Source organism: Muscardinus avellanarius, assembly GCF_963383645.1.
Source record: "Muscardinus avellanarius genome assembly, chromosome: 8".
In the NCBI taxonomy this organism is placed as follows: domain Eukaryota; kingdom Metazoa; phylum Chordata; class Mammalia; order Rodentia; family Gliridae; genus Muscardinus; species Muscardinus avellanarius.
In genome coordinates, this window is record NC_137794.1 from 26,217,253 (window position 1) to 26,239,965 (window position 22,713).

A 22,713-nucleotide genomic window follows, 5' to 3' on the forward strand; every position below is an offset into this window, starting at 1 on the left:
TAACATCAGCAGAATCACTGTTTATCCCATGAATGTTCCAAATTATTTTTTGCCATTATGGCCCTACAGGAGTATATGTATAACATTAGTCTCTACCCTCTGGAAATCTTGAAAGTTAAAAGTGTAACAGATTATATGTGGCCAGAATGCTGAAGCACACCCAGCTTAGGTTGGCCCTTACTAGTGTAGAAGTGTTATGCGGCATTCCAGCACACCACTGGTACAGTCTACCGGCCAGCGAATGACAGGGTAGTTAAAATACCCTTCAGTAGTTGTGCAGACATAACCCATAATGTTGTTGTCTTTCACAAATTGCAAAGAGAATACAATCTTACCCTTCTTTCTTTTACCACCAATCTTGGATGAAAAGAACCACAGGGCTGAGGCTTATAAAAACACTTGACTCCAGCATGGGAGAAATTAAAATGATGTAATTGCAACACTATAGCATCAAATGAGAAATAATTTTAACTGCTGGTGTTGTTAGAACACAAAAAATATGCATTATAGTCAGTGTTTTTTAGTACTTAAAGTATATGAGGCCATTTAAGTTTTTAATAAACCATAGCCATCTTTTAATTATTAAAAGTTTATAGGATAATTTTATAGTACTTTACTTTCCAAAATTTTCTTAGTCCTTAGTAGTTAAAGTACAATACCCAAGTATAGTTGAATGATGTACTTATTTCATAATACATAGTCAGGTACAAATTTAAAAACTGCTTTGGTTTTTTTTCAGTTGGGGTTAATCTTTGGGGATAAGAAATTGGATAAATATGATATGATTGAGATTACTTTATAGATAAAGCTAAGAAATGGAAGAAAATAATGTGTCAAATTAGCTACCTGCTTTCTATAAATATTTATATGCTAGTCTGCTTTGACTAATTTTCACTTTAATGAAAAAATATCCAACTGTGGCCAAAGAAGCAAGAATTAAAAGTGAAGTAATCCTCTTAAACCAAGTCTCATGTGTTTCACAGATGAATCAGCAAATGGCTGGCATGAGTATCTCAAGTGCAGCCCCTACAGCGGGGTTTGGCCAGCCCCCCAGCACAACAGCAGGATGGTCTGGAAGCTCCTCGGGTCAGACTCTCAGCACACAGCTGTGGAAATGAGCTGCAGCACACGTTTCATCCGGAACCACCACCTGACATTCCTTGCTAAAATGCATCTAGTTCCCCTGTTTACTCATGTACATATATTTTTTTTCTTTCTCCCCCATTGTCCATATTAAGAATTACCTGATTGACCGTGTTGGTCTGTAATGATTAAATTTGATGTGGTGAAAAGCAGGTTGAAACACCGTTTTATGTCAAGGGCAGCTTTGCTCATATTTCCCATGATCTCATCAACCACATTATTTGAAAGCTGCTCAGTCAACTTGCATAATCAGTTTTACTATCAATAAAATTATAGCTCTAATGTTTGCATATAAGGGAAGTAGTTATCATGTTAGTAATACCTCTAACAGTTTAAACCCCATCCCCAAATTAGCCAGTAACCCTGTAGGAAGGTACTGTATGATCCAATGTTTAATCATATAAATAGGATGTAAATGTATCACTGAACACTGTTTTCTAGTGTATCAAAATTTTGTTTCCGCATTCACTTCACTGTGCTATTGTTATGATGTGCTTAACAGGGAACGTGGTTAGTGAAAGGAAGATAAACCTGGATGTTACTATAAAGCTTAATTGAATGAATGTTGAAAGAATTCAAATTTTATCTGCCTCCTATAATTTGGACCTTTTCTTATGTACATAGTGCTCACATGAAGACCTATTTCTGCACTATATGCAAACAGGGTAACTAAACAAAGCCACTTTGAACTCTTGAAGGTATATCCAGGTTTATGACAGTAATTGTGTTTACATTTTATGGTGCCTAGTATTGACAAAATGTTATTTCCCGATATTAAACAGATGAATCCAGAGACTTTCGTGTATGTGTTTTTCCCTACAATATATACTGCCAACAGCCTCCTAAAATTGACTTCATGTTGGAATGTTGGGAATGCTTAGTTGATAAAATACTTGTCATCAGTTTCTAAAACCTGTTCGGTCCTACCAATTATAAGGCCAGTTGGGGGGAGTATATAAGATATTCAGGTTGGTATCTCGCATTGCCAATTAGCTGTATTGTACAGAACTCTTCCAATTAGGTTATACAGAAAACATGCAGAACAAATGAAGGCAGAAGGTACATTCGGTACCAACACGTTAGCTCACAGTCACCAACAAGCTGTTTGAACAGGTCTCCATCAGAAGACAGTACAGGCTGTGACACTGAAGTAAAATGAATAATACCTGAATGTTCTGCAGCCTAAACTCCAGACATTCGCTTCCACATCCACCAGCCAGGAAACCGCACCGGCCTTTGCTGCTGCTCACACCTCGATCTTCACTGTGTCCAGGTGGTACTTTGGCTCGTTGGCTAGATTGACCTTCTCTGTCCGCGTGTGCCACACGAGAACCTAAAGGGGAGGGGGAGAGTTTGGGTGCCACACACTCAGTGCGGGCGCTCCAGAGCAGGCAGTGTAAGTGAGCAAATACCTTGGTGCAGTTATTTGCCTTTGGTTCCAGTTCCTCCACTGTTGTTATCTGTTTTAGGAAGTCAGATTCTTGCATCCCTGGTTGGGATCCTCGGCGCTTAAATACAGCTTTTGGATTGGACAAGATGACTTGAAGACTTACAGCAAATCCTTTATGAAAAATTAAAAAAAGACTTTAAAAATGTTGATGTACTCTTTTTCTGTATAATTTTGGTCCCATTAGAAACAATTTTTAAATACCTATAGTGTGTCAGGTCTGTCTTTGTTTACAAAATTGAATTGGAGCATTACCTGCATTACAGTCTCTAAGAAAATTATTCCAATATTGTATATGCAGTGAAAAGCAGGTACCCCCAGGTATCATACATCTACCATGAAGTAGGAAGTCTGCTGGTAATAAAGAGATTTCTTTTTTTCTTTTTTTGGTGGTACTGGGGCTGGAACTCAGGGGTTTTCTACCTCTGCGCTATACTCCCAGACCCATTTTATATTTTATTTGGAAACAGGGTCTCACTAAGTTGCTGAGAGCCTCACTAAGTAGCTGAGGCTGACTTCGAACCTATATGATCCTCCTGTCTCAGCCTCCCAAGTGCTGGGATTACAAGTGTGCGCCACCACGCCCAGCTAATAAAGAGATTTTATACTTTGCCATTTCATCAGATATACCATACATCCATGCTTGATACTCTTAACTCAGTGCAACTAGAAAGCATGTATTACCCTAAAGACCCTTGGGGTATGTGTCCCATCCAGTTCCCCTACGTGTCCTTGGACATCATTATAAATCAGTACTACTCTGACTTTGCATTGAGAAGGTTGGTAATAAAATGACAGGCACCGTGAATGAGGGAAAGATGATACTGGCCACCACTTTTATAAGATAATGTATGGAAAGACTGCAAAGTGCTGTCCAAAAGATTTATATACATGCAGTGGCGTGTACACACACACACACACACACACACACACACACACACACACACACACACACACTGAATGAGGGAAAGGCGATATTGGCTACCATTTATGGCTGGAAGTATCCTGGTTGACAGGTACAGAGTTGTGAATTATCTAGAACCATGCCTTCTGCATGTCACACCACTCTGAAAAAATCTGGTCTTCCTCAGGCACAGCTGGGACAGCACAGGACTTAACAAGAGTTAAAGGTTCTTATTAATATACAAAGTGCCTTCTCATAAGAGGACCAGATTTTACTGTTTAAAGATTTCTTGTATTTAAAAAAATGTTTTAATCTAAATGAGTCTGCCCTTGTCAATCACATGGAGGCTTCTGGCATATTCTTTACATGGCTTCAAGGTAATTTTATTTCCTTGTTCTCTCAATAACTAGGACCCAAATTGCATAGAAGTAATTCTGAAAATGATTTAAAAAAAAACCACTTTGATCTGGTTTCATTTTCCCCTAAGATTTTAATTTCTTAATCCTGAAGGAGTCAGATTAAGAGTATTTTGCGTTCCTTAGCTCAGGAATACCCTTCTAATTCTGCAGAGTTACGTGGCAGTCTACAGTTGAGCAGCACTGGCACTGGTGGGGAGGCTACCCGCCCTCTGCTGCTCGGGCCCCTTTCCTGGTCCCAGGCAGTTCCCAGGACAGGTTTTAGTGGCTGGCTCCCCACGCAGCAAAAGGTTTTTCCACTGTGGGTTACTAGGGGTGGGGGAGGGCACAATTCAGATGCTCCCAGCCCCTTACCTATTTTCTTTGCCCGTGCTCTGCTTTGTAAGCTCTTCAAAGGAAGCCGGCCCCACCCAGCAGGCAGGAACTAACTAGGCTTTGGGGGAATCACTTGCCCTGCTGAGACGCTAGCAGAGCTAACGAGCTCTCCCCTGAAACTGAGGCCGTTTTTAGCTCCTCGCCGCTGATTTCCAGCCCAATGAGGATCTTGGTTTTATTCAGTTCCAAGTCTTTATGTCTCTAGTATTATATCTTTTCTTATTTCGTGAGATTCATTTAGATTTTAAAATGTTGCTGTGGTTTTTGAGGAATTAAGACCCTTACAAAAATCATGGGAAGAGGAGTTTTCTGTCCTGGTCAGTTACGTGAAAGATTAAGTGCCAGTGGAAAGTGGTTGTCCACTGAGAAGGCAGGCTTTCCTGACCTTGCGCAGTGGCAGAGGGCCTGCCTCTGTGTGCCTCCTGATAGTGGGGAGCAAGCCTCTAGGACATTTGCAGTCCAACAGGCCATTTTCACTCTGGACAAGATAGGGCAGCAGGGACTGGGTTTCTCTACTGTTTTAAATAACTAAGACCCCAGAGAAAATGTTTGTAAAAGAAATCCAGACATTGGAAAAGGGGCACCTCGCACAGACATCTCAAGAAATGGCAACTGTGAGCCCCACAACTGTCCTAGCTTTTTGCTTGAAGAGTTCGCCAGCCACACCAAGGGTACAGATTGAAACAGATCCCACAGAGCTGGGCATGGTGACACACGCTTGTAATCCAGTACTTGGGAGGCTCAGACAGGAAGATCCCAGTTTGCAGACAGCCTCAGCTAATAAAGAATAAAAAGAATGAGTCTGGGAGTGTAGCTTGGAGGTAGAATGCCCCTGGGTTCCATCCCCAATAACACACACACACACACACACACACACACACACACACACACACACACACACACATCCCAGAGAACTGAAAATTCGAGGAGACTAAGACCATTAGAATTCACAGAGCAGAATCCAAGGGAGGAGGATAGCTCTGTTGCTCTGTAGAGGGCTCCCCTCAAGTTTTAAAATGAGTAAGATCAGCAAATGCCCGTAGAACTACCCAAGGTCAGATAACAAACCCTGGGAAGGAGCAGTAAATCAATTACTGGAGCTTGCTTAGGTCGGGAATAGTTCTTACTCTCCACAGCCTGGGTAAAGCCTCCTCGTAATAGTTAAGGCACCTGTAAGAGCATAGAAGGCTACCATGAGATCATATTAGTCCTGCAGGCTGACCTGGGCCTGCCTGCCTGCCTGCCTGTAATTTATTTAGTAATGGGGATTGAACCCAGGGGCATTCTACCTCTGAGCTATGCTCCCAGCCCTATTTTTTATTCTTTTTTTGAAACAGGGTCTCACTGAGTGGCTGAGTCTGGCCTTAAACCTGCGATCCTCTTGTCTCGGCCTCCCAGGAACTGGAATTACAAGCGTGCGCCACCACGCCTGGCTTATATGTATGTTATATACATGTAATATGTGTCATATATGTACCTATATAATTCAGTACCTAGTCATTTAAAATTCAAGATGCCTAAGAATCCAAAATTGCCAAGTGCACAAAGAAGCAGCAAAATGCAATCCCATAATGAAGAAAATATTTAAGCAATAAAAACCCAGAAATGACAGAATGATAAGAACTTTAAATGTACTTTATCTGTCTAGGGAGGTAGAGAAAACACTAAGCATGCTAAGTAGAGCTATGAGGGGAAATAAGTTCATCCCAATAATAAAAACAAAGAGAGATGAAATGCTCTGGGTGGGCGTCATAGCAGGTGAGACATGACAGTCCATTTAGATGCATTACAATGAAAACAAAATGAAACACAAAAAATACAAAACATACACATGAGCATCAGACAAAATTAAAGGTGAAAGAGGGAGACAGGAAAACAGATACAGAAATAATGACTGGAGTTTCCAAATTAAAAAATCAGTAAAGATAGATATGGCGTAAGCAACACTCCATGCGGCCAACTTTATGTGACCTTTAGAGAACACCTCACCTATAACAGCGTCTTATACAGTCTCTCCCAGTGCATATGGAATATTCTCAGTATAGACCATAGTCTGGCCATGAATCAAGTCTCAATAAATTTAAAAGAATTCACGTTAGCCACGTGGAGGAGTGCTTGTAATCTCAGTACTTGGGAGGCTGAGACAAGAGGTTCTGTTTTGCAGCCAGCCTCCACTACTTCTGCAACTCAGTGAGGCCCTGTTTCAAAATAAAGAATAAAAAACAGGGCTGACGGTGTAGCTCTGAGGTAGAATTCCCTGTGTTCAATCTCTAGAACCACAAAAAAAGCACATTGCACAAAGTGTGTCCTCTGACCATGGTGGAATTCAAGTATAAACCAAAAGATTGTGTTACTTTCCAGATATTTGGAAAATTCTCCACAATTTTTGGAAACTACACAATATAATTCTACAGAAAAATACAGATCAAAGGGGAAAAAAGGGAAATGAGAGTAGTTAATGATGAAAAGACATCCCAGAATTTGTAGGGTGTCTCCAATGCAGTGCTTAAAGTGGAAAGTTAACTTTTCTTAATTCAGGAAACAGGGTCTTGGTATGTTGCCCAGGCTGTCCGTAAAGCTTGGGCTCAAGTGATCCTCCTGTCGTGGGGAAACACAGTAATTCCATGGGGTTCTTGGCTTCCATGGCAGAAAAGAATTTCAGCATGTGCCAGTCAGAGGCCAAGACCAAGATTTATTTAGGAAAGTGAGGGATCCATGATTGAGGGAGAGTGGGCCATCTGGAGAGGGAGGGAGCGAGTGAGGGTCATGCAGCTTCCGTGGGTCCAGTAGCAGGGGTGGAGGTGTCCACACCCTCATCCTCCGGGTCCTGGTATGGAGGGTGTCACCTGGTGGACCTGAATTGTCCATCCTTATGGATCCTTTGTAACCTCAGGTGGGGAGGGGGGCCATGTGATAAAAGCCTATTGAGGCTTCTGCTTAGAGATGAAGTTTTTAGATTTAAAAAATATATTTTCCCTTTCCTTCTCAGTGTGTCTCCTTACTCTAATATTTTAGGAGAAATAAAGTATTTCTCCTCTTCTACCTCACTTTTGCCTCAGCCTCTCCAGTAGCAGAAATTATAGGGCATACCACCACATCCAGTGAAAAAAACACGTTTTAAAAAAAGTTTTAAACATTATACAAGAAAGATCTCAATTCAATGACCTAAGCTTCTATGGTTATAAGCTAGAAAAAGTAAATGAAACCCAAAGTAAACAGAAAAAATGGATACTAATAAAAAAGCAGAAATCACATAAGTAGAAATAAAATATAAAGACCAGAGAAATAGAAACCTGCTCCTTAGAATAAGAGAAATAAAGGTGATAAACATCTATCCATAGTCAGTATGAAATAGAAGACACACATGTCAATTATTAGAAATGAGAGACAGGATATCAGAACAGGAAGTACTAAAAGGAGCATTTGAGCAACTTTGTCAGAGAATTTGATAATTTAAATTGAAATAGAAAAACATTCCTTGAGAGAGAAAACTACCAAAACTCACTCAGGAAGAAGACAAGATGACAGCTTTGTATGCACTCTAACAGAAAAGAACTTTAAGTAATTCTCTTTTTTTAGAAATTTTTGTGAAGGGTTACTGGTAATTTTTATTTGTTTTATGATATTCACCAGTGAAGCTATCTGAAACTGGACTTTCTCTTGGGGAAGTTTTGATGACTAATTCAGTCACTCTGCTTGTCATCAGTCTGTGTAGATCTTCTATATTTTTGAGTCAGTTTTAATAGTTAAACACATCTGTTTTCATTTCAGCTATCTAATATGAGATACTTTTTCATAAAATCCTTTTATGTGTGTGTGTGTGTGTGTACATGTGTGTGTTACTTACTGAGATACAACCCCAGCACTTTTTTATTTTTTGTTTTGAAATGGTCTTGTCAGGTTGCTGAGCTTTAAGTTTCTAAGGCTGTCCCTGAATCTGTGAGCCTCCTGTCTCAGCCACCCAATGACAGGGATTACAGGTATGCACCACTATGCTCAGCCTCTTACATACTTTTAAAATATGTCTGTAAGGTTGGTAGTAATATTCCTGCTTTCATTCTTAATTTTAATAATTTAAGACTTCTTTTTTCCTGGAAATTATAACTAAAACTATCAATTATGTTTGTTTGTTTGTTTGTTTGTTTGTTTGTTTCTTTCTTTCTTTCTTTCTTTCTTTATTTATTTATTTATTGGTGGTACTGGGGTTCCTGGAAGCCCTTCTACCTCTGGGCTACATTCCCAGACCTATTTTTATATTTTATTTGGAAACAGGGTCTCCTAAGCCAGCGCGCGCGGCTGGCTTCGAACCTGCACAATCCTCCTGTCTCTGCCTCCTAAGCACGGCGATTACAAGCATGCGCCACCACGCCTGGCTATGTTTATGTTTTTAAAGAACAGACATTTCATTGAATTTATTTTCTCTGCTTTTATATTGCATATCATTTATTTTGCTATAATAGAATCATTTCCTTTGTATTGCTACTTTGGGTTTAGTTTGGTCTCTTTTTCTAGTTTTTTGTTTTTTTGTTTTGTTTTGGTTTTTTTTTTTTTTTTTTTTTTTTTTTTGGTGGTACTGGGGTTCCTGGAAGCCCTTCTCCCTCCGGGCTACACTCCCAGACCTATTTTATATTTTTTTATTTGGAAACAGGGTCTCTTAAGCCAGTGCGGCTGGCTCCAATCCTCCTGTCTCCGCCTCCCAAGCGCGGGGATTACAAGCGTGCGCCACCACGACCGGCTCTAGTTTTTTATAGTAGAATGTTCGGTTATTAGTTTGAGATGTTGGTGCTACACATTTACCTCTACAGCACTGCTTTAGTTGTACCTCATAGGTTTTAGCAATGTTGTATATCTATTTTCATCCATCTCCAAGTATTTTCCAACTCTCCTTATAATTTCTTCTTTGGCTGGTTATTTAGGAGTATGTTGTTTAATTTCCACAGATTTGTGAAACTCCTTTGTGGTACTGATTTCTAATTTTATTACATATCTTACCAGTGTTGCTCTAATAAAATACCTGAGACTGGATCAATGATAAAGAATTGTCTAAGCTGGGCATGGTGGCGCATGTTTGTAATCTCAGCATTCGGGAGACAGGAGGATCACAGTTCATAGCCAGCCTCAACTACTTAGTGAGGCTTTTTGCAACTCAGTGAGACCCTGTTTCAAAAATAAAGAATTAAAAATAGGGCTGGAAGTGTAACTCGGAAGTAGAATGCCCCTGGGTTTCATCTCCAGTGCTGCAATAAATAAATAAATTAATAAATTAATTGTTTATTTAGGCACATATTTCTAGAGCCTGAAGTTTAAGTCTAAGAACATAATGATGGCATCTGGCAAAAGTGTAACATTTCAGAAGGTAAAAGGGCAAGTGTGTACAGACGGAATAGAAGAAATTGCAAGAAGCAGCCTCTCTTTCTAACAACCCGCTGTGGTAGTAACTAATCCAACCCTGAGAGGGCAAGTATCTGTGTGTATTCTCCTACGGTTTCTCATGGTATTCAGGCAGAATGTTCACATGCCATGGCATGCTCTTTCACCATCATGATAAAGACTTTCCTAACAAGTACACAGAATTGTCGTTTCATTCATTCACTTGAGGCAGGGTCTGGCTACATCACCTAGGTGGGCATCAAACTCCTGTGCTCAAGCAAACCTTCTGCCTCCAACTCCTGAGTTGCTGGGACTACAGACACCCACAAAGGTCTACATTTAATACTAACCATAATTTAGAATCATTTCCTTCTGGTGCAGAAGAGGAAGGAAAAAAGCATGTCTGGATTTTGAATAGGTTTATTCATCTACTCTAGAATGACTGAAACTTTATGATTGCTTTGGGGTGAAACTTTTTAAAAATTGCTGCCCTGTTGTTTAAACTTCTCAAAAGTCATTTAGCAGCCGGGCGTGGTGGCGCACGCTTGCAGTCCCAGGACTTGGGAGGCTGAGACAGGAGGATTGCAGGTTCGCAGCCAGCCTCAGCTACTTAGGGAGGCTCTCTGCAACTTACTGACACCGTTTCAAAATAAAGAATAAAAAATAAGGCTGAGGGTGTAACTTGGAGGTAGAATGCCTCTGGGTTCCATCTCCCCCCCAAAAAAAAGTCTTTTAGCAGCCATTGTTCCTTATGAAAAAAAGACAAAACACTATTTCTAAGAATATTTCTTTCCTTCCTTCCTTCCTTCCTTCCTTCCTTCCTTCCTTCCTTCCTTTCTTTCTTTCTTTCTTTCTTTCTTTCTTTCTTTCTTTCTTTCTTTCTTTCTTTCTTTCTTTCTTTCTTTCTGTGGTGGTACTGGGGTTCCTGGAAGCCCTTCTACCTCCAGGCTACACTCCCAGACCTATTTTATATTTTTATTTGGAAACAGGGTCTCTGAAGCCAGCGCGGCTGGCTTCAAACCTGCGCGATCCTCCTGTCTCCGCCTCCCAAGTGCAGGAATTACAAGGGTGCACCACGACGCCCGACGAATATTTTATATTTAATGTACAAACAAATATTTTAAATCGCTACTCTGAAAACAATGCTTCATCATAAAGAACTAAATCTAAGGAAACAATCTTGATGAACAAGGATGACAACTTGATCCTAACAACCAAACATAAAGAGCCTTAACTGAGTTATAATAATATCCACACATCTTTTTCTAGTAGAGATGCACTGAAGTTTAAAGGGGAAGTACTAGCAGCTCAGCAGCCAGAAAGATTATGGGAAATGAACCAGTACTTAGGCTGTGAGTGGCAGCCACCAGGCTCAAGGCTGCCTGCGCAAAAGTCAGTTTAGTGCTCTGTTTCACCTTGGATATTTATCTTTTAAATAAAATTGTACTTTCTATGGTACTTATACTAATTTATGGTATGGTACCCAGGACCTCAGGCATGCTAGGCAAGCACTCTATCACTAAGCTACATTCCCAGGCCCTAATTACTGATATTTTAAGTACCAATGATCAATTATTTAATTATTATTTAATAATATTAATTTAAAATTTTGAGACAGGGTCTTACTATGTTGCCCAGATTGACCTTGAACTTATTCTCCTCCTGTCACAGCCTCTGAAATATTCAGGGTTATAGGAGTGCACCACTATGCCCAGCTTCAAAAATGAACATTTCAATGGGTCACACCAGAGGCTTTCTACTTCACATTCCCATGGTGTCATTAAGGGTCATACTAGACTACTCTAGTCTAGCCCAGAAAACATGGAAGACAGCAGCAAAGGGGCTTGTGCCCTGTGCCCCAACCCCAGTGACTGTCAGGGAAACAGTTTATAAAGGTCACTCTTCAGGAATTCAGTAATGAAGCTACCACGCTTACCTCCATGGTTAGATTTTTGTGGGAAGTATGTCGGTATCTGATTTGAAACCTTAAGAAGTTTTCTAAAGACTTGCTTTAATAAAACTGTGGTGGTATAGGAGGATGGCTAAGTGTTGCCTTTTAACCCAGGATGCCCAGGTTCAAATCTCAGTCCATTTAGTTACCCTCTCCACCCCACTGGAGTATGGGGATTGAATCCAGGGGCATTCTACCTCTGATCCACACCCCAGCCCTAATTTCTTCTTCTTCTTTTAAACAGAGTCTTACAAAGTTGCTAAGGGCCTATCTAAGTTGCTGAGGCTGGCCTTGACCCTGCAATCCTCCTGTCTCAGCCTCCCAAATACTGGGATTATAGATGTGTGCCCCCACACTATGCTCACTTAGTATTAAAGTGACTTGGTCCTGGGTGTGATAGGGTACATGTCTATAATGCTGAGTAGGAAGACTGCAGATTGGAGGGCAATGTACTGTAACTTAGCAAGGCCCTTTTTTAAAATAAAAAATAAAAAGGGCTGGTGTAGCTCAGAGGTAGAATGCCCTTGAGTTCAATCCCTAGTACGATACAAAAATCACTTGATAAAGTACTTTCATGGTTCTGTTTTCTCCAATGTGAACGGAAATAGTTATTATTACTGGGTTGTTTTTTTTTTGTGTGGTACTGGGGATGGAACTCAGGGGCATTCTACCCCTGAGCTATGCTCCATCCCTATTTTTTATTCTTTATTTTGAAACAGGGTCTCACTGAATTGCAAAAGGCCTAAGTAGCTGAGGCTGTCCGTGAACCCGGATCCTCCTGTTTCGTCCTCCCAAGTACTAGGATTACGAGCTGGCGCCACCACGCCCAGCATTGGAGATGGTTATTATGAGATGATTGTAAATCTTAAATGAATTAACACAGAACAGTAGTATCTGACATGCACAGTGAGCATTCTGTGTTAGGTGTAATTATCAGGAAAGGGTTCTTCTTATTCACCAATCTGGTTCAAATAACTTCTAATATTATTCTAAATAATTTCATGCTCCCTCACTCAGAACCCCTTTACAAGTACTGTCTTCAGCACTGATGATCCAGTACTGAATGAGACATACTCCTTTCCAATTAGAAAGACAAAAATGTGCGTAGCGGTGCCATCTTTGCTATAAAACGCCAGGGCCCACAGGTTGCAGAAGCAAATGCTGTCTGGCTAGAGCGAGGAAGTCTTCAGAGACACAGGGAAACCCAGGACAGATTTTGAGGCGTTTGAAGCATAAGCCGTCCAGTTCGGAGAGCGTTTGCGGCTGCGAGGTTGGGGCGTCAGTGGTGGGTGATGAGGCAGGTCAGGCCCACCCCACACTGCAGCAGGCGGCAGCCCGATTCTAATCAGAGGTCAGCTCTGGACAAGCTCCCAGGCAGCAGCTGGCGCAATGGAGAGGCCCGGCCACGCGGCGCACGCTCGGTCCAGGGGGACTGCCTGGGACTCACCCGGGGTGTTCAGGTTGGTGAGAAGTTCCCATGGTGTAGAGTTGGACATGGCAGGAAGGAGGGGCTTACATGGAAACCTGCGAGGCATCTTAGGCTCCTCCTCACAGGACCAGCGCAGAGGGCAGGATGAGCCCCCGCAGCCGGACACCAGCTGTGGAGCTGTGGGTTCTTGCTGGACATGTGTGCAGCCCTCATCACAGAGGCTTGGCTTTGAATATCTAAATCCACCTGTGCTCTGACCTTTGAAAGACTCTTCTCCCCTTCTCCTTTGAAGCGGCTTCTACCAGCATGGGCAGCTTCTGCACAGAGTCCCACAGCTAACCCTTGCTTTAACTTGGCTGGGAACCCTGGCAGCATGTAGATCTGCGACCCAGAAAAGACCCACACAGCTGTCAATCTCCTCAAGGCCTTTGCCCCAGAGCATCTATTTCCTCTACTTCTACCTCAGTGTCAAAACAATCTCCTTAGTACATACGTATGCATGTGTGTGTGTGTGCTATGTGTGTGTGTGTGTGTATATATCAATCATTCTACCTCTTAGCTAGACTCCCATCCCTATTTTATTTTTTATTTTGAAACACAATCTTTCTAAATTGCTGGGGCTGACTTTGAACCTGCGATCTTCCTGTCTCGGCCACCCAAATACTGGGATTACAAGTGTGCACCACCATGCCCAGCTCTCCTTGGATTTGGTTTGCATGTTTAAAGTGAACTGTGAGCCGGGGATGGTGGTTTATGCCTGTAATCCCGGTACTCGGGAGACTAAGATAGGAAGATCCCAGTTTCAAGTCCAGCTTCACCAGCTTAACAAAAATCTTCAGCAACTTAACAAAAGCCTGCTTCAAAATAACAATTTAAAAAATGGTCTGAGGTTGTAGATCAGAGGTAAAGTACTCCTGGGTTCAATCCCCAGTACCACAAAAATATAAGTAAATAAAATAAAAATAAAATGACCTGTGGGCAAAGACATACCTTCCCACGGGCACAAAGGCAGTTTTCAATGTTTCAAAGGTTTTAAAAGAATGGACATTTCTCTTTTCTCATCATCAATGAACTCATCTCGTGTCCAGGCTGGAGGAGCCCGCCTCCGTGGAGAGCTATAAGGAGAACCATCTCTTGCCCACACGGAGGTACGGGAACCTGCTATTTGAAGACTTCACTTTAACATAAGTTTTCCTAGTTCCAGATTCCAACTGCCTGCTCTAAACTTTACAATCATATTAGCTATTAGCCGCTTTTTTTTTTTTTTTTTGGTGGTGGTGGGGGTAACTGGGGTTTGAACCCAGGTATTCTACCCTGAGTAGAATGAGCTACATGCCCACCTCTATTTTTTATCTTAAAATAGAATCTTGATAAATTGCTAAGGCTGGCCCCTCATAACTGGCAGTCCTCCCGACTCAGCCTCCCAATTACCAGGGTTATGTCTATACTCCTCCCCCACCCATTATCTACTTTCAATTGTAAAGGAGTGCCAGTCTTGTTGCTCATAATTGTGTGTGTGTGTGTGTGTGTGTGTGTGTGTGTGTGTGTGTGTGTGTATGTGTATGTGTATGTGTTACTGGGAATTGAACCCAGGGGCATTCTACCTCTGAGCTACACCCCCAGTCCTATTTTCTATTCTTTATTTTGAAGCAGCGTCTAAGTTGCGGAGGGCCTTAATTAAATAGCTGAGGCTGGCCATGAACCTGTGATCTTCCTGTCTCAGCCTCCCAAGTACTGGGATTACAAGTGTGCCACCACCCCTGGTGCTCATTACTTTTTTGGTATAAGAACCCCCTCCCATTTTTGAAATCTTCATTTTAATTCACTTAGGCTACAGTATTTTGTTAACTTTCTTTAAGAACAGTGTCTGAATGTCTCTTTTGACCTCACACAGACATAATAGCTTCACTGGACACAATGTTCTAGGACTGTTTCTTTTCCTCAGAACGGCAGCATCTCTGTCCATTATTCTGTATCACTTAGTGTCAGACACCTGATGCCAAGTCTGATTTTCCTCTAAAGGGAAGGAGTCCCCCCCCCCCCCCCCCGAAAACCCTTAAGATACTTTCCCTTTCTGAATGAACAAGTAGTTCATCCATTCCTTCAACCCCAACCTACAAGCAGGAGCACAGTGTGGGCGGTCTGGTCCCTGCAGCCCTGGCGGGTGGGCTGGGGATGCTAATGGTGCAGGTGTGCACAGGTGATGGGTGCACTCGTGGTGCCTGTTGTCATGGGGGAATCTGACTGGGCAGCCGACATGGAGCAAGGAAGCCCCAGAGTGGGCAGGGTGATCTGAGAGAGGCTGGGAGCCGGGAGGCCACAGGGAAAGCAGGTGCGAGGGAGGCTGCTGGAACTGAGACTGTGGAGCTGGGAGGAGGCTGCTGCTCCAGGTGAGGCAGGGCAGTGCCTGGGGCGGTGCAGGGCGACAGAGCCAGAGGCTGCGAAGGGGACGGGACCTCCAAGTGTGTGGGGCAGCCGCGCCGGCATCGGAGTGAGGTGGCGAGGCATCACGCAGTCACCGAGGCTCCTTCTAGGTGTTGACAACTATAAGCTCCTTTAATCCTCACAATGAGCTGCCAGGGGGACCCTGTTATCATAACTCACACATGCAGAAACTGAGGCAGAGAAAGGTTCCCTTGCCTCAGACCCCTCACACCCAGGCGATGGCAGAGCCAGGTCAGACGGGGCCACAGAGCCACTCCCGACAGTGTTGCCGGGTGTGGGGCGCACACCTGCAATCCCAATTCTTGAGTGGCTGAGACAGGAGGATCCTACATTCAAGATCAGTCTCGGGCTGGGCGGTAGGTCAGTGGCAAAGAGCTTGCCTGGCAAGTGCACTGCCCTGGGTTTGATCCCCAGTCCAAAAGGACAAAAAAAAAAAAAAAAAAAAAAAAAACAAAGACCCCCTTTAAAAGAAAATTAAGCTCAGTCTCAACAACTTAGCGAGGCCCTCAGCAATTTAGTGAGACCGGTTTCTAAATAAACACAAAATTTTAAAAGGCCCAGGGGTATAGCTTGGAGGTAGAATGCCCGTGGGTTGGATTCTCTCCCCCACCCGGGCCTAGCATGCTCAGTGCTCACCGCTGGGTTTGACCTCAGCATCAGGAGAGAAGCCCCAGCCTGCTCTCAGATCACTCTCTCACTCTGCTGCCAGCTCCTGTTTAAGGGCACCACGTCCTTAAACATCTCACTTCAAACACACATTAGAATTGTTTTAAGCTCTCTCACTTTCCACATTAACTACTTTAATGGGAACACCTGTGTTCTAGTTTTTTTTTTTTTAATTGTTGATTCATATTTGTACACAAAGGTCTGGATTGATCTCAGCAATTAGAGGCTTTATTTTAGGCACAGCTGTGACCACTCAGAGCTGTTTGCACAGAAAAGCCAGGAAGAGGCACAGAGGAGACTCCAGGCTGCAGCTCCTGGAGCTGAGGCGGCAACTGCAGGAGTGGGCGGGGCTCCGCGGTGACTGGCAGCAGCAGCAGCAGCAGCAGGGGCGGGGCGTGCTCTGGGGCTGGATGCTCGCGGTCCCCACCCTATGCACAGGTCTGGGCTCCTGGGCTTGGGGGCCTCAGGATTCCCACAGGGTGTGAGGGGACGCTTCCTCTGGCTTCTCACTTGCATCTGTCCTTTGAACTGAAGACTGACTTCTTCCAGAAATTCTTCGAGATTTAGGTATATGTATCCTTTTCTATTTTCCGGCACAGTTTTAGATATTTTTCTAATTTCCTTTTTTAATGGTATTGAAGATTGGACCCAGGGGCATTCTACCTCTGAACTACACCCGAGCCTTATTTATTTATTTATTTATTTATTTATTTATTTATTTATTTAATTTGCAGTACCGGGAATGGAACCCAGGGGCATTGTACCTCTGAGCTACACACCCAGCCCTATTTTTTAGTCTTTTTTTTAAGTCTTTTTTATTTTTGAAACAGGGTCGCCAAGGGCCTCGCTAAGTAGCTGAGGCTTTCCTGAACGGTGTCCCAGCCTCCCAAGAACTGGGATTGCTGATCTTTCTAATGAATAGAAAGAGGCAGAAATGGTTAAAAAACAAAAAACAAAACAGAAGCAGTTTTTTACAAAAAGACCAACCTCTTCCCCTACTCTTCTAGGTAAGTGGAGGTTTGCAATTCTCTATTTTATTTACTTTTTTGGTACTGAGGATTGAACCCAGGGGCATTCTACCTTTGAGCTACACCACTGGCCCTACTTTTTATTCTTTATTTTGAAACAGGGGCTCACTAAGTTGCAGAGGATCTTACTAAGAAGCTAAGGCTGGCTATGAACCTGCAATCCTCCTGTCTCAGCCTCTCAAGTACTGGGATTACAAGCATGCACCACCATGCCTGGCTCTATTATTTCTTTAAAAGTAGCCTGTAGCCTAAGATGCAAAAATTATCTCAAGCCAGCTATGGTACCACATACCTAAAATCCCAGTTCTTGGGAGGCTGAGATCAGAGGATCACAGGTTTGAAAGAGCCTCAGTAATTAGTGCGGTACTCAGAAATTTAGTGGGACCTGTTTCAAAATAAAAAACAAAATAGGGCTGGAGGTATAGCACAGAGGTAGAATGCCTACGGGTTCAGTCTCTGCTACAAAAGAAAAAAAATTAAATTCAAATGGAACAAAGACCTAGACATAAAAGCTAAAAAAGAAGACGGGGAAAAAAGTTAGTGAGGTTAGGCTTGGCAATGACTTCTTAGGCATGGTACCAGGAGAACAGGCAAAACAAGTAAAATAGATAAACTGGACTTCCTTGAAAATTAAAACTCTTGATTGGTTTCATTAAAGTAGAGAGCAGAGTATTACTGGAGCCTCAGAAGGGTGTGGCAAGGGGAGGAGGCTCGGAGAGGGTGGTTCTCAGGTACCTGGGCACAGTTAGATAAAGAGTAACTTTCAACTTTTTATAACACAGCAGATTCCTAAATTGAACCAAGAAGATATAGAAAATTTAAAACAACCAATAACAATCAAGAGATTAAGACAGCAATAAAGAGCCTACCATCAAACAAAAGCCCAGGGAGACGGTTTCCTAAGTAAATTCTATAAAACCTTTATAGAAGAGTTCATCCAAATACTCCTCAACCTATTCCATGGAATAGATAGAAACGGGCCTCTCCCAAATACATTCTACAAAGCCATCATCATCATATTAATAAAGACAGCTCAAGGAAAGAAAACTACAGGCCTATATCATTGATGAACTTAGACGCAAAACTGCTACACAAAATACTAGCAACACGCATTCAAAACCACATCAAGAAAATCTTACACCATGACCAAGTGGGGTTCATCCCAGGGATGCAAGGCTGGTGCGACATACAAAAATCAATCTATGTAATTCATCATATAAACAGAACCAAAGACAAAAATCACACGATCACTTTTCAGATCCTGAGAAAGCATTTGACAAAATCCAACATGCCGAGACTTTGCCGAGACCTACTTCCTCTCGGCATCTGCGTGGAGACCACCCACCCACACAGCTAATAGGCGGATTCTCAACGCGAGAAATAAGCCCCGAGAGAAGGTGTGGTCTCTGGCCAAAGTACTTCCCACTTTTAGATATTATTTCATAACTATTATTCTTTTTTTTTTTTGTGGGTCTGGGGGTGGAACCCAGGGGCATTTGACCTCCGAGCTACACCCCCTGCCCTATTTTTTATTCTTTATTTTGAAACCGGGTCTCACTGAGTTGCGGAGGGCCTCACTAAGTAGCTGAGGCTGTCCCCGAACCGCGATCCTCTGGTCTCAGCCTCCCGAATGCTGGGATTACAAGCGTGTGCCACCACGCCCGGCTTATAACTATTATTCTTTTAGTAATGATTCTTTTAACTCTCCACATGAATTGCTCCGGTGGTGTAAGATCAGGACTGTGAGAGAAACTGAGTCCGTGGAAAATAAAGTTTCTGGTAATTTGTCTAAGCCTCTAAACATCCTTGACTTTGTTCAAATGGTAATAAAATTTAGTTAGAATTTAGATGCAGTGGCAGCATTCCAGTCAGTAATTACAAATGCAGAACTCCTCCCTATCTTTGACCTTCATTCTAACCATTACAATAGAGCCAAGGGCTAGAAGGAATCTTGACCTTTGCACCTAGTGATAGCGCTGCCTGGAGACAGGGCGACACCACCTGGATAAAATAGCTCTGTCAAAACAAAGGACAGATAAAATAGATGTGTAAATGTGAAAGAAAGAAAATATGGTGAGAGTAAGAAAGCATTTTTGTATGAAGAGGAGCTGATCCTAAGATTGTCCCAAAAGGGAAAGAAAGGAATTAGAAAGATAAAAAGCAGGTTACAGAAGGAGTGTGGTGAGGAAATGGATTATTAAAAGAGGAATAGGCTTCTAATAAGCCTATCGTTTGAGGAAAAGTGCTCAGCTGCTAGAGAAGTACATCTGACAACTAAATCTAAAAACTTCATGTTATTTCTTGGTGTTTACCTGCTAAACTGTGTTATGAGCTTGCTTAAGCTTTCAGACAGCAGATGGTATTGCAGACAGAATCCAGCAGACATTCATTGAAATCCTCTAAATCATCATAAAGGTACACGGATTTCCCTATGCCAACTACATATATGAAAGCTGGAATCTCGGACTTTGCCCCCCCATTCAGCTCAAAGGAGGTTGCTAGATAGAGAAGGACATTGGACTAAGCCCTAGGAATAAAAGTTCCGAAAGGGTTAAAGAAAACTCTTAAAAACTGGATTCTTCAAGTGATTTTGTGTGTGCCTTTTGTTCTTCTGGAACTTGCCCACTAAAAGCCTCTGCAGCTGCAAGGCCAGAGGGGCTGACTCGGAGCACAAGACCCACCTGGGGTCATGGGACTGATTTCAATCACAAGGACCTGTGATGTCACAGGCCTCACTTTTGTCTTGTTCAGGGTTGGTGATTTGCATGTGTATCTCACTATTGTATTTTGGGTGTTTGCACTTTTCTTCTAGGGAATCACGGGGAAATGAGGAAATATAAAAAATCTCGTGTCTAGAATAAAGTGTTCAATTGCACAAGAAGCATTGATCCATGTCAGATTCTTTCCAGAAGCGCCGTAAATAGGAACTTAAAGAAATTTATTTCCTAGAAGGGAAAAATCGCTGCAGATAAGCAGCTGCAGTACGGGCACCCTATCCTCCCCCATCTTTTCTGAGATTTGATTCGATCGCGAGTAGAATCGAGCCCCATTTGGACTGAGCCAAGTCTGCGGCACCAACACCCATTTTAGCTAAAAGCACTGCAGAGAACTGGAATAGAAGAAACATACCTCAACACCATAAAGGCAATATACAATAGGCCCACAGCCAACATCATATTAAGTGGAGAAAAACTGCGAGAATTCCCCCTAAAAACGGAAAATGACAAGGATTCCATTATCACTAATTCTTTTTAATATAGTACTTGAGACTCTAACCAGAGCAATAAGGCAAGAGAAGGAAATCAAAGGAGTACAAATAGAAAAAGAACTAAAACTATTGTTATTTGCAGATGACATGATACTAAGAAGACACAACAAACTCAACCAAAAAGCTTATAGAACTGATCAACAGACTTTTGGGAAGATGGCGACCGAGAAAGGCAGGGCTTAAGAGCCCCGCTAACAACCAATCTCCATTACCACAAAATCAGCGCCTTTCATAGCCAGAAAACACCATCACCAGAGAAACAAAAAAATTACCAGGCTCCAGAGAGAAAGCGGACTGAGAACAGAGCTCAGAGCCACAGAGGAGATACACCGGCCTCACGCCCGAGGATGCGGCAGCAGCGCTTTACTGCTGGCGGCAACGGCGAATTCACCAGACGGCTACAGCAAGCCGAGGTGAGCCGCTGCGGAACAGCCAGGCGGGATTTCTCGGCGCAGGGAGCATCTAAAGCTCCCAGTGGCTGAGCTCAGCACACGCTGCAGGGATTCAGAGTGGAACTCAAAACCAAGAAGAAATACGCCAGCCTCACGGCCAAGGGCGTAACAGCGGCGCCATATTGCCACCAGAGGCAGCAGCACCGAATTCACCGAGTCCAGTACAGCTACATCTGCGTACTCAAGAACAGTGAGTCAAATTGCGGGCCACAGAGGAGAAATCCCAGTACTATACTCCCTGGGACTTGACACAGTGGGGGAGTGGCGGTGGCAGAGATATCACACCATAGGAGAACGTGCAACCTGGCACCCCCCACAGTCTAAAGCAGCCTCTATCGACTCTCTGGGTCGGAGACTCTGTGATACAACCCAGTAAAGGAGTAGTGGGGTCTGAGATACTACAGACTCGAGATCCAGAGCACCTTAAGTGAAGTCATAGTGACCCAAGGGAAGAACCCAGAGAAGGCACAAACTTCCGAAATCATGGGAAAGAGGAACAACACTGGAGCAATGAATGCCCACAACCCCACAACATCAGAACCCGATAAAACAGAAAATCAGAGATTTCTAGAAGATCAAATCAGGAAAATAACTGTAGAAATAATAGAGGTGCTTCAAAAAGAACTCAGAGAGAGCCAAAAATAGATAAAGGATGCAATTAATGAAGTAAAGGCCTCAATTCAAAGCACAAACAACCGATTAGACCACATGGAGAACAGAATCTCGCTCTTAGAAGATGATCATTCCAAAAATGAACGCATAGTTTCTAATCTAGAAAAAAATATCCGACAGCAGGAATCTGATAATGAAGAAATATGGGCCCATTTTAAGAGAGCTAACCTAAGAATAACTGGAATAGAGGAGGGAAAAGAAAGTGAAACCAAAGGGATCAACAATCTCTTCAAGGAAGTAATAGCAGAAAATTTTCCAAACATAGAGCAAGAGGTCGATACGCAGGTCCAGGAAACTTATAGAACTCCCTTTAGACAGGATCGGAGAAGAGGATCCCCACGCCACATAATTGTCAAAATGACCAATGTGGAAGCCAAGCAGAGAATCTTAAAGGCAACAAAAACAAAGGGCCAAGTGACATTCAGAGGCAAACCAATTAGAATCACTCCAGACTTCCCAAACCAAGTCATGAGAGGCAGAAGGGCTTGGAGTAACATATTCCAAACTCTGAAAGAAAACAACTTCCAGCCAAAAATTTCCTACCCAGCAAAACTTTCTATCAAATTAGATGGAGAAATAAGAAGCTTCCCTGACAAACAGAAACTGAAGGAATTTATGTCTTCAAAACCAGCACTAGAGAAAATACTCAAAGAGATTAACTACAAAGAAGAAATAGGTAACACACACCAGAACCAGAGAAACAAGAGTTTCCATCCAACAGACAACTAAGATTGGTTATCTGTGGAGATTCATTATTTATGTTAGTCTTTTACCTATCTCTAAATGGTATTGTTTGCCTTTATTGTTGTTAACTTTTAGGATTTCTAGTTGGAATATTAATATACCTTCAGATATAACATTTGAAAATATTTTATCCCATTCTATTAGTAACTTTCAACTCTGTTTACATTGTCTTTGGATATACAATATTTTTTTTTATTTTTTAGGGAGTTTGTATACCCTTCTGTTGCCTGTGCCATTGAAATCATATCCAAGAAATCACTGCCAATTTCAATGTTGTGAGGTTTTATGACCCAGATTTTCTCCTAAAAGTTTATAGTCTTTTAAGATTTATATTTAGGTCTTTTATCTATTTTGAGTTAATATTTGTATATGGGATTAGGTAAGGGTCCAATTTTATTCTTTT

At 42.4% G+C, this 22,713-nt stretch overlaps 2 protein-coding genes across 4 annotated transcripts in view; one reads left to right on the forward strand and one right to left on the reverse strand.

Annotated features, from left to right (window-relative positions):
• SMAP1 (small ArfGAP 1) overlaps positions 1 to 1,118 on the forward strand; it is a gene marked incomplete at both ends in the record, with an annotated part of 159,748 nt that extends 158,630 nt beyond the window's left edge. For all 3 annotated transcript variants that reach the window (XM_080699932.1, XM_080699933.1, XM_080699934.1), the window contains one exon: positions 984 to 1,118. In XM_080699932.1, the coding sequence (XP_080556058.1) occupies positions 984 to 1,118 (135 nt within the window). The remainder of the gene's footprint in view (positions 1 to 983) is intronic.
• Positions 1,119 to 2,389: 1,271 nt separating this feature from the next.
• B3GAT2 (beta-1,3-glucuronyltransferase 2) overlaps positions 2,390 to 22,713 on the reverse strand; it is a gene marked incomplete at both ends in the record, with an annotated part of 79,696 nt that continues 59,372 nt past the window's right edge. Inside the window, 2 exons of the mRNA XM_080700276.1 lie at positions 2,390 to 2,476; positions 2,556 to 2,704. Coding sequence (XP_080556402.1) covers positions 2,390 to 2,476; positions 2,556 to 2,704 — 236 coding nt within the window. The remainder of the gene's footprint in view (positions 2,477 to 2,555; positions 2,705 to 22,713) is intronic.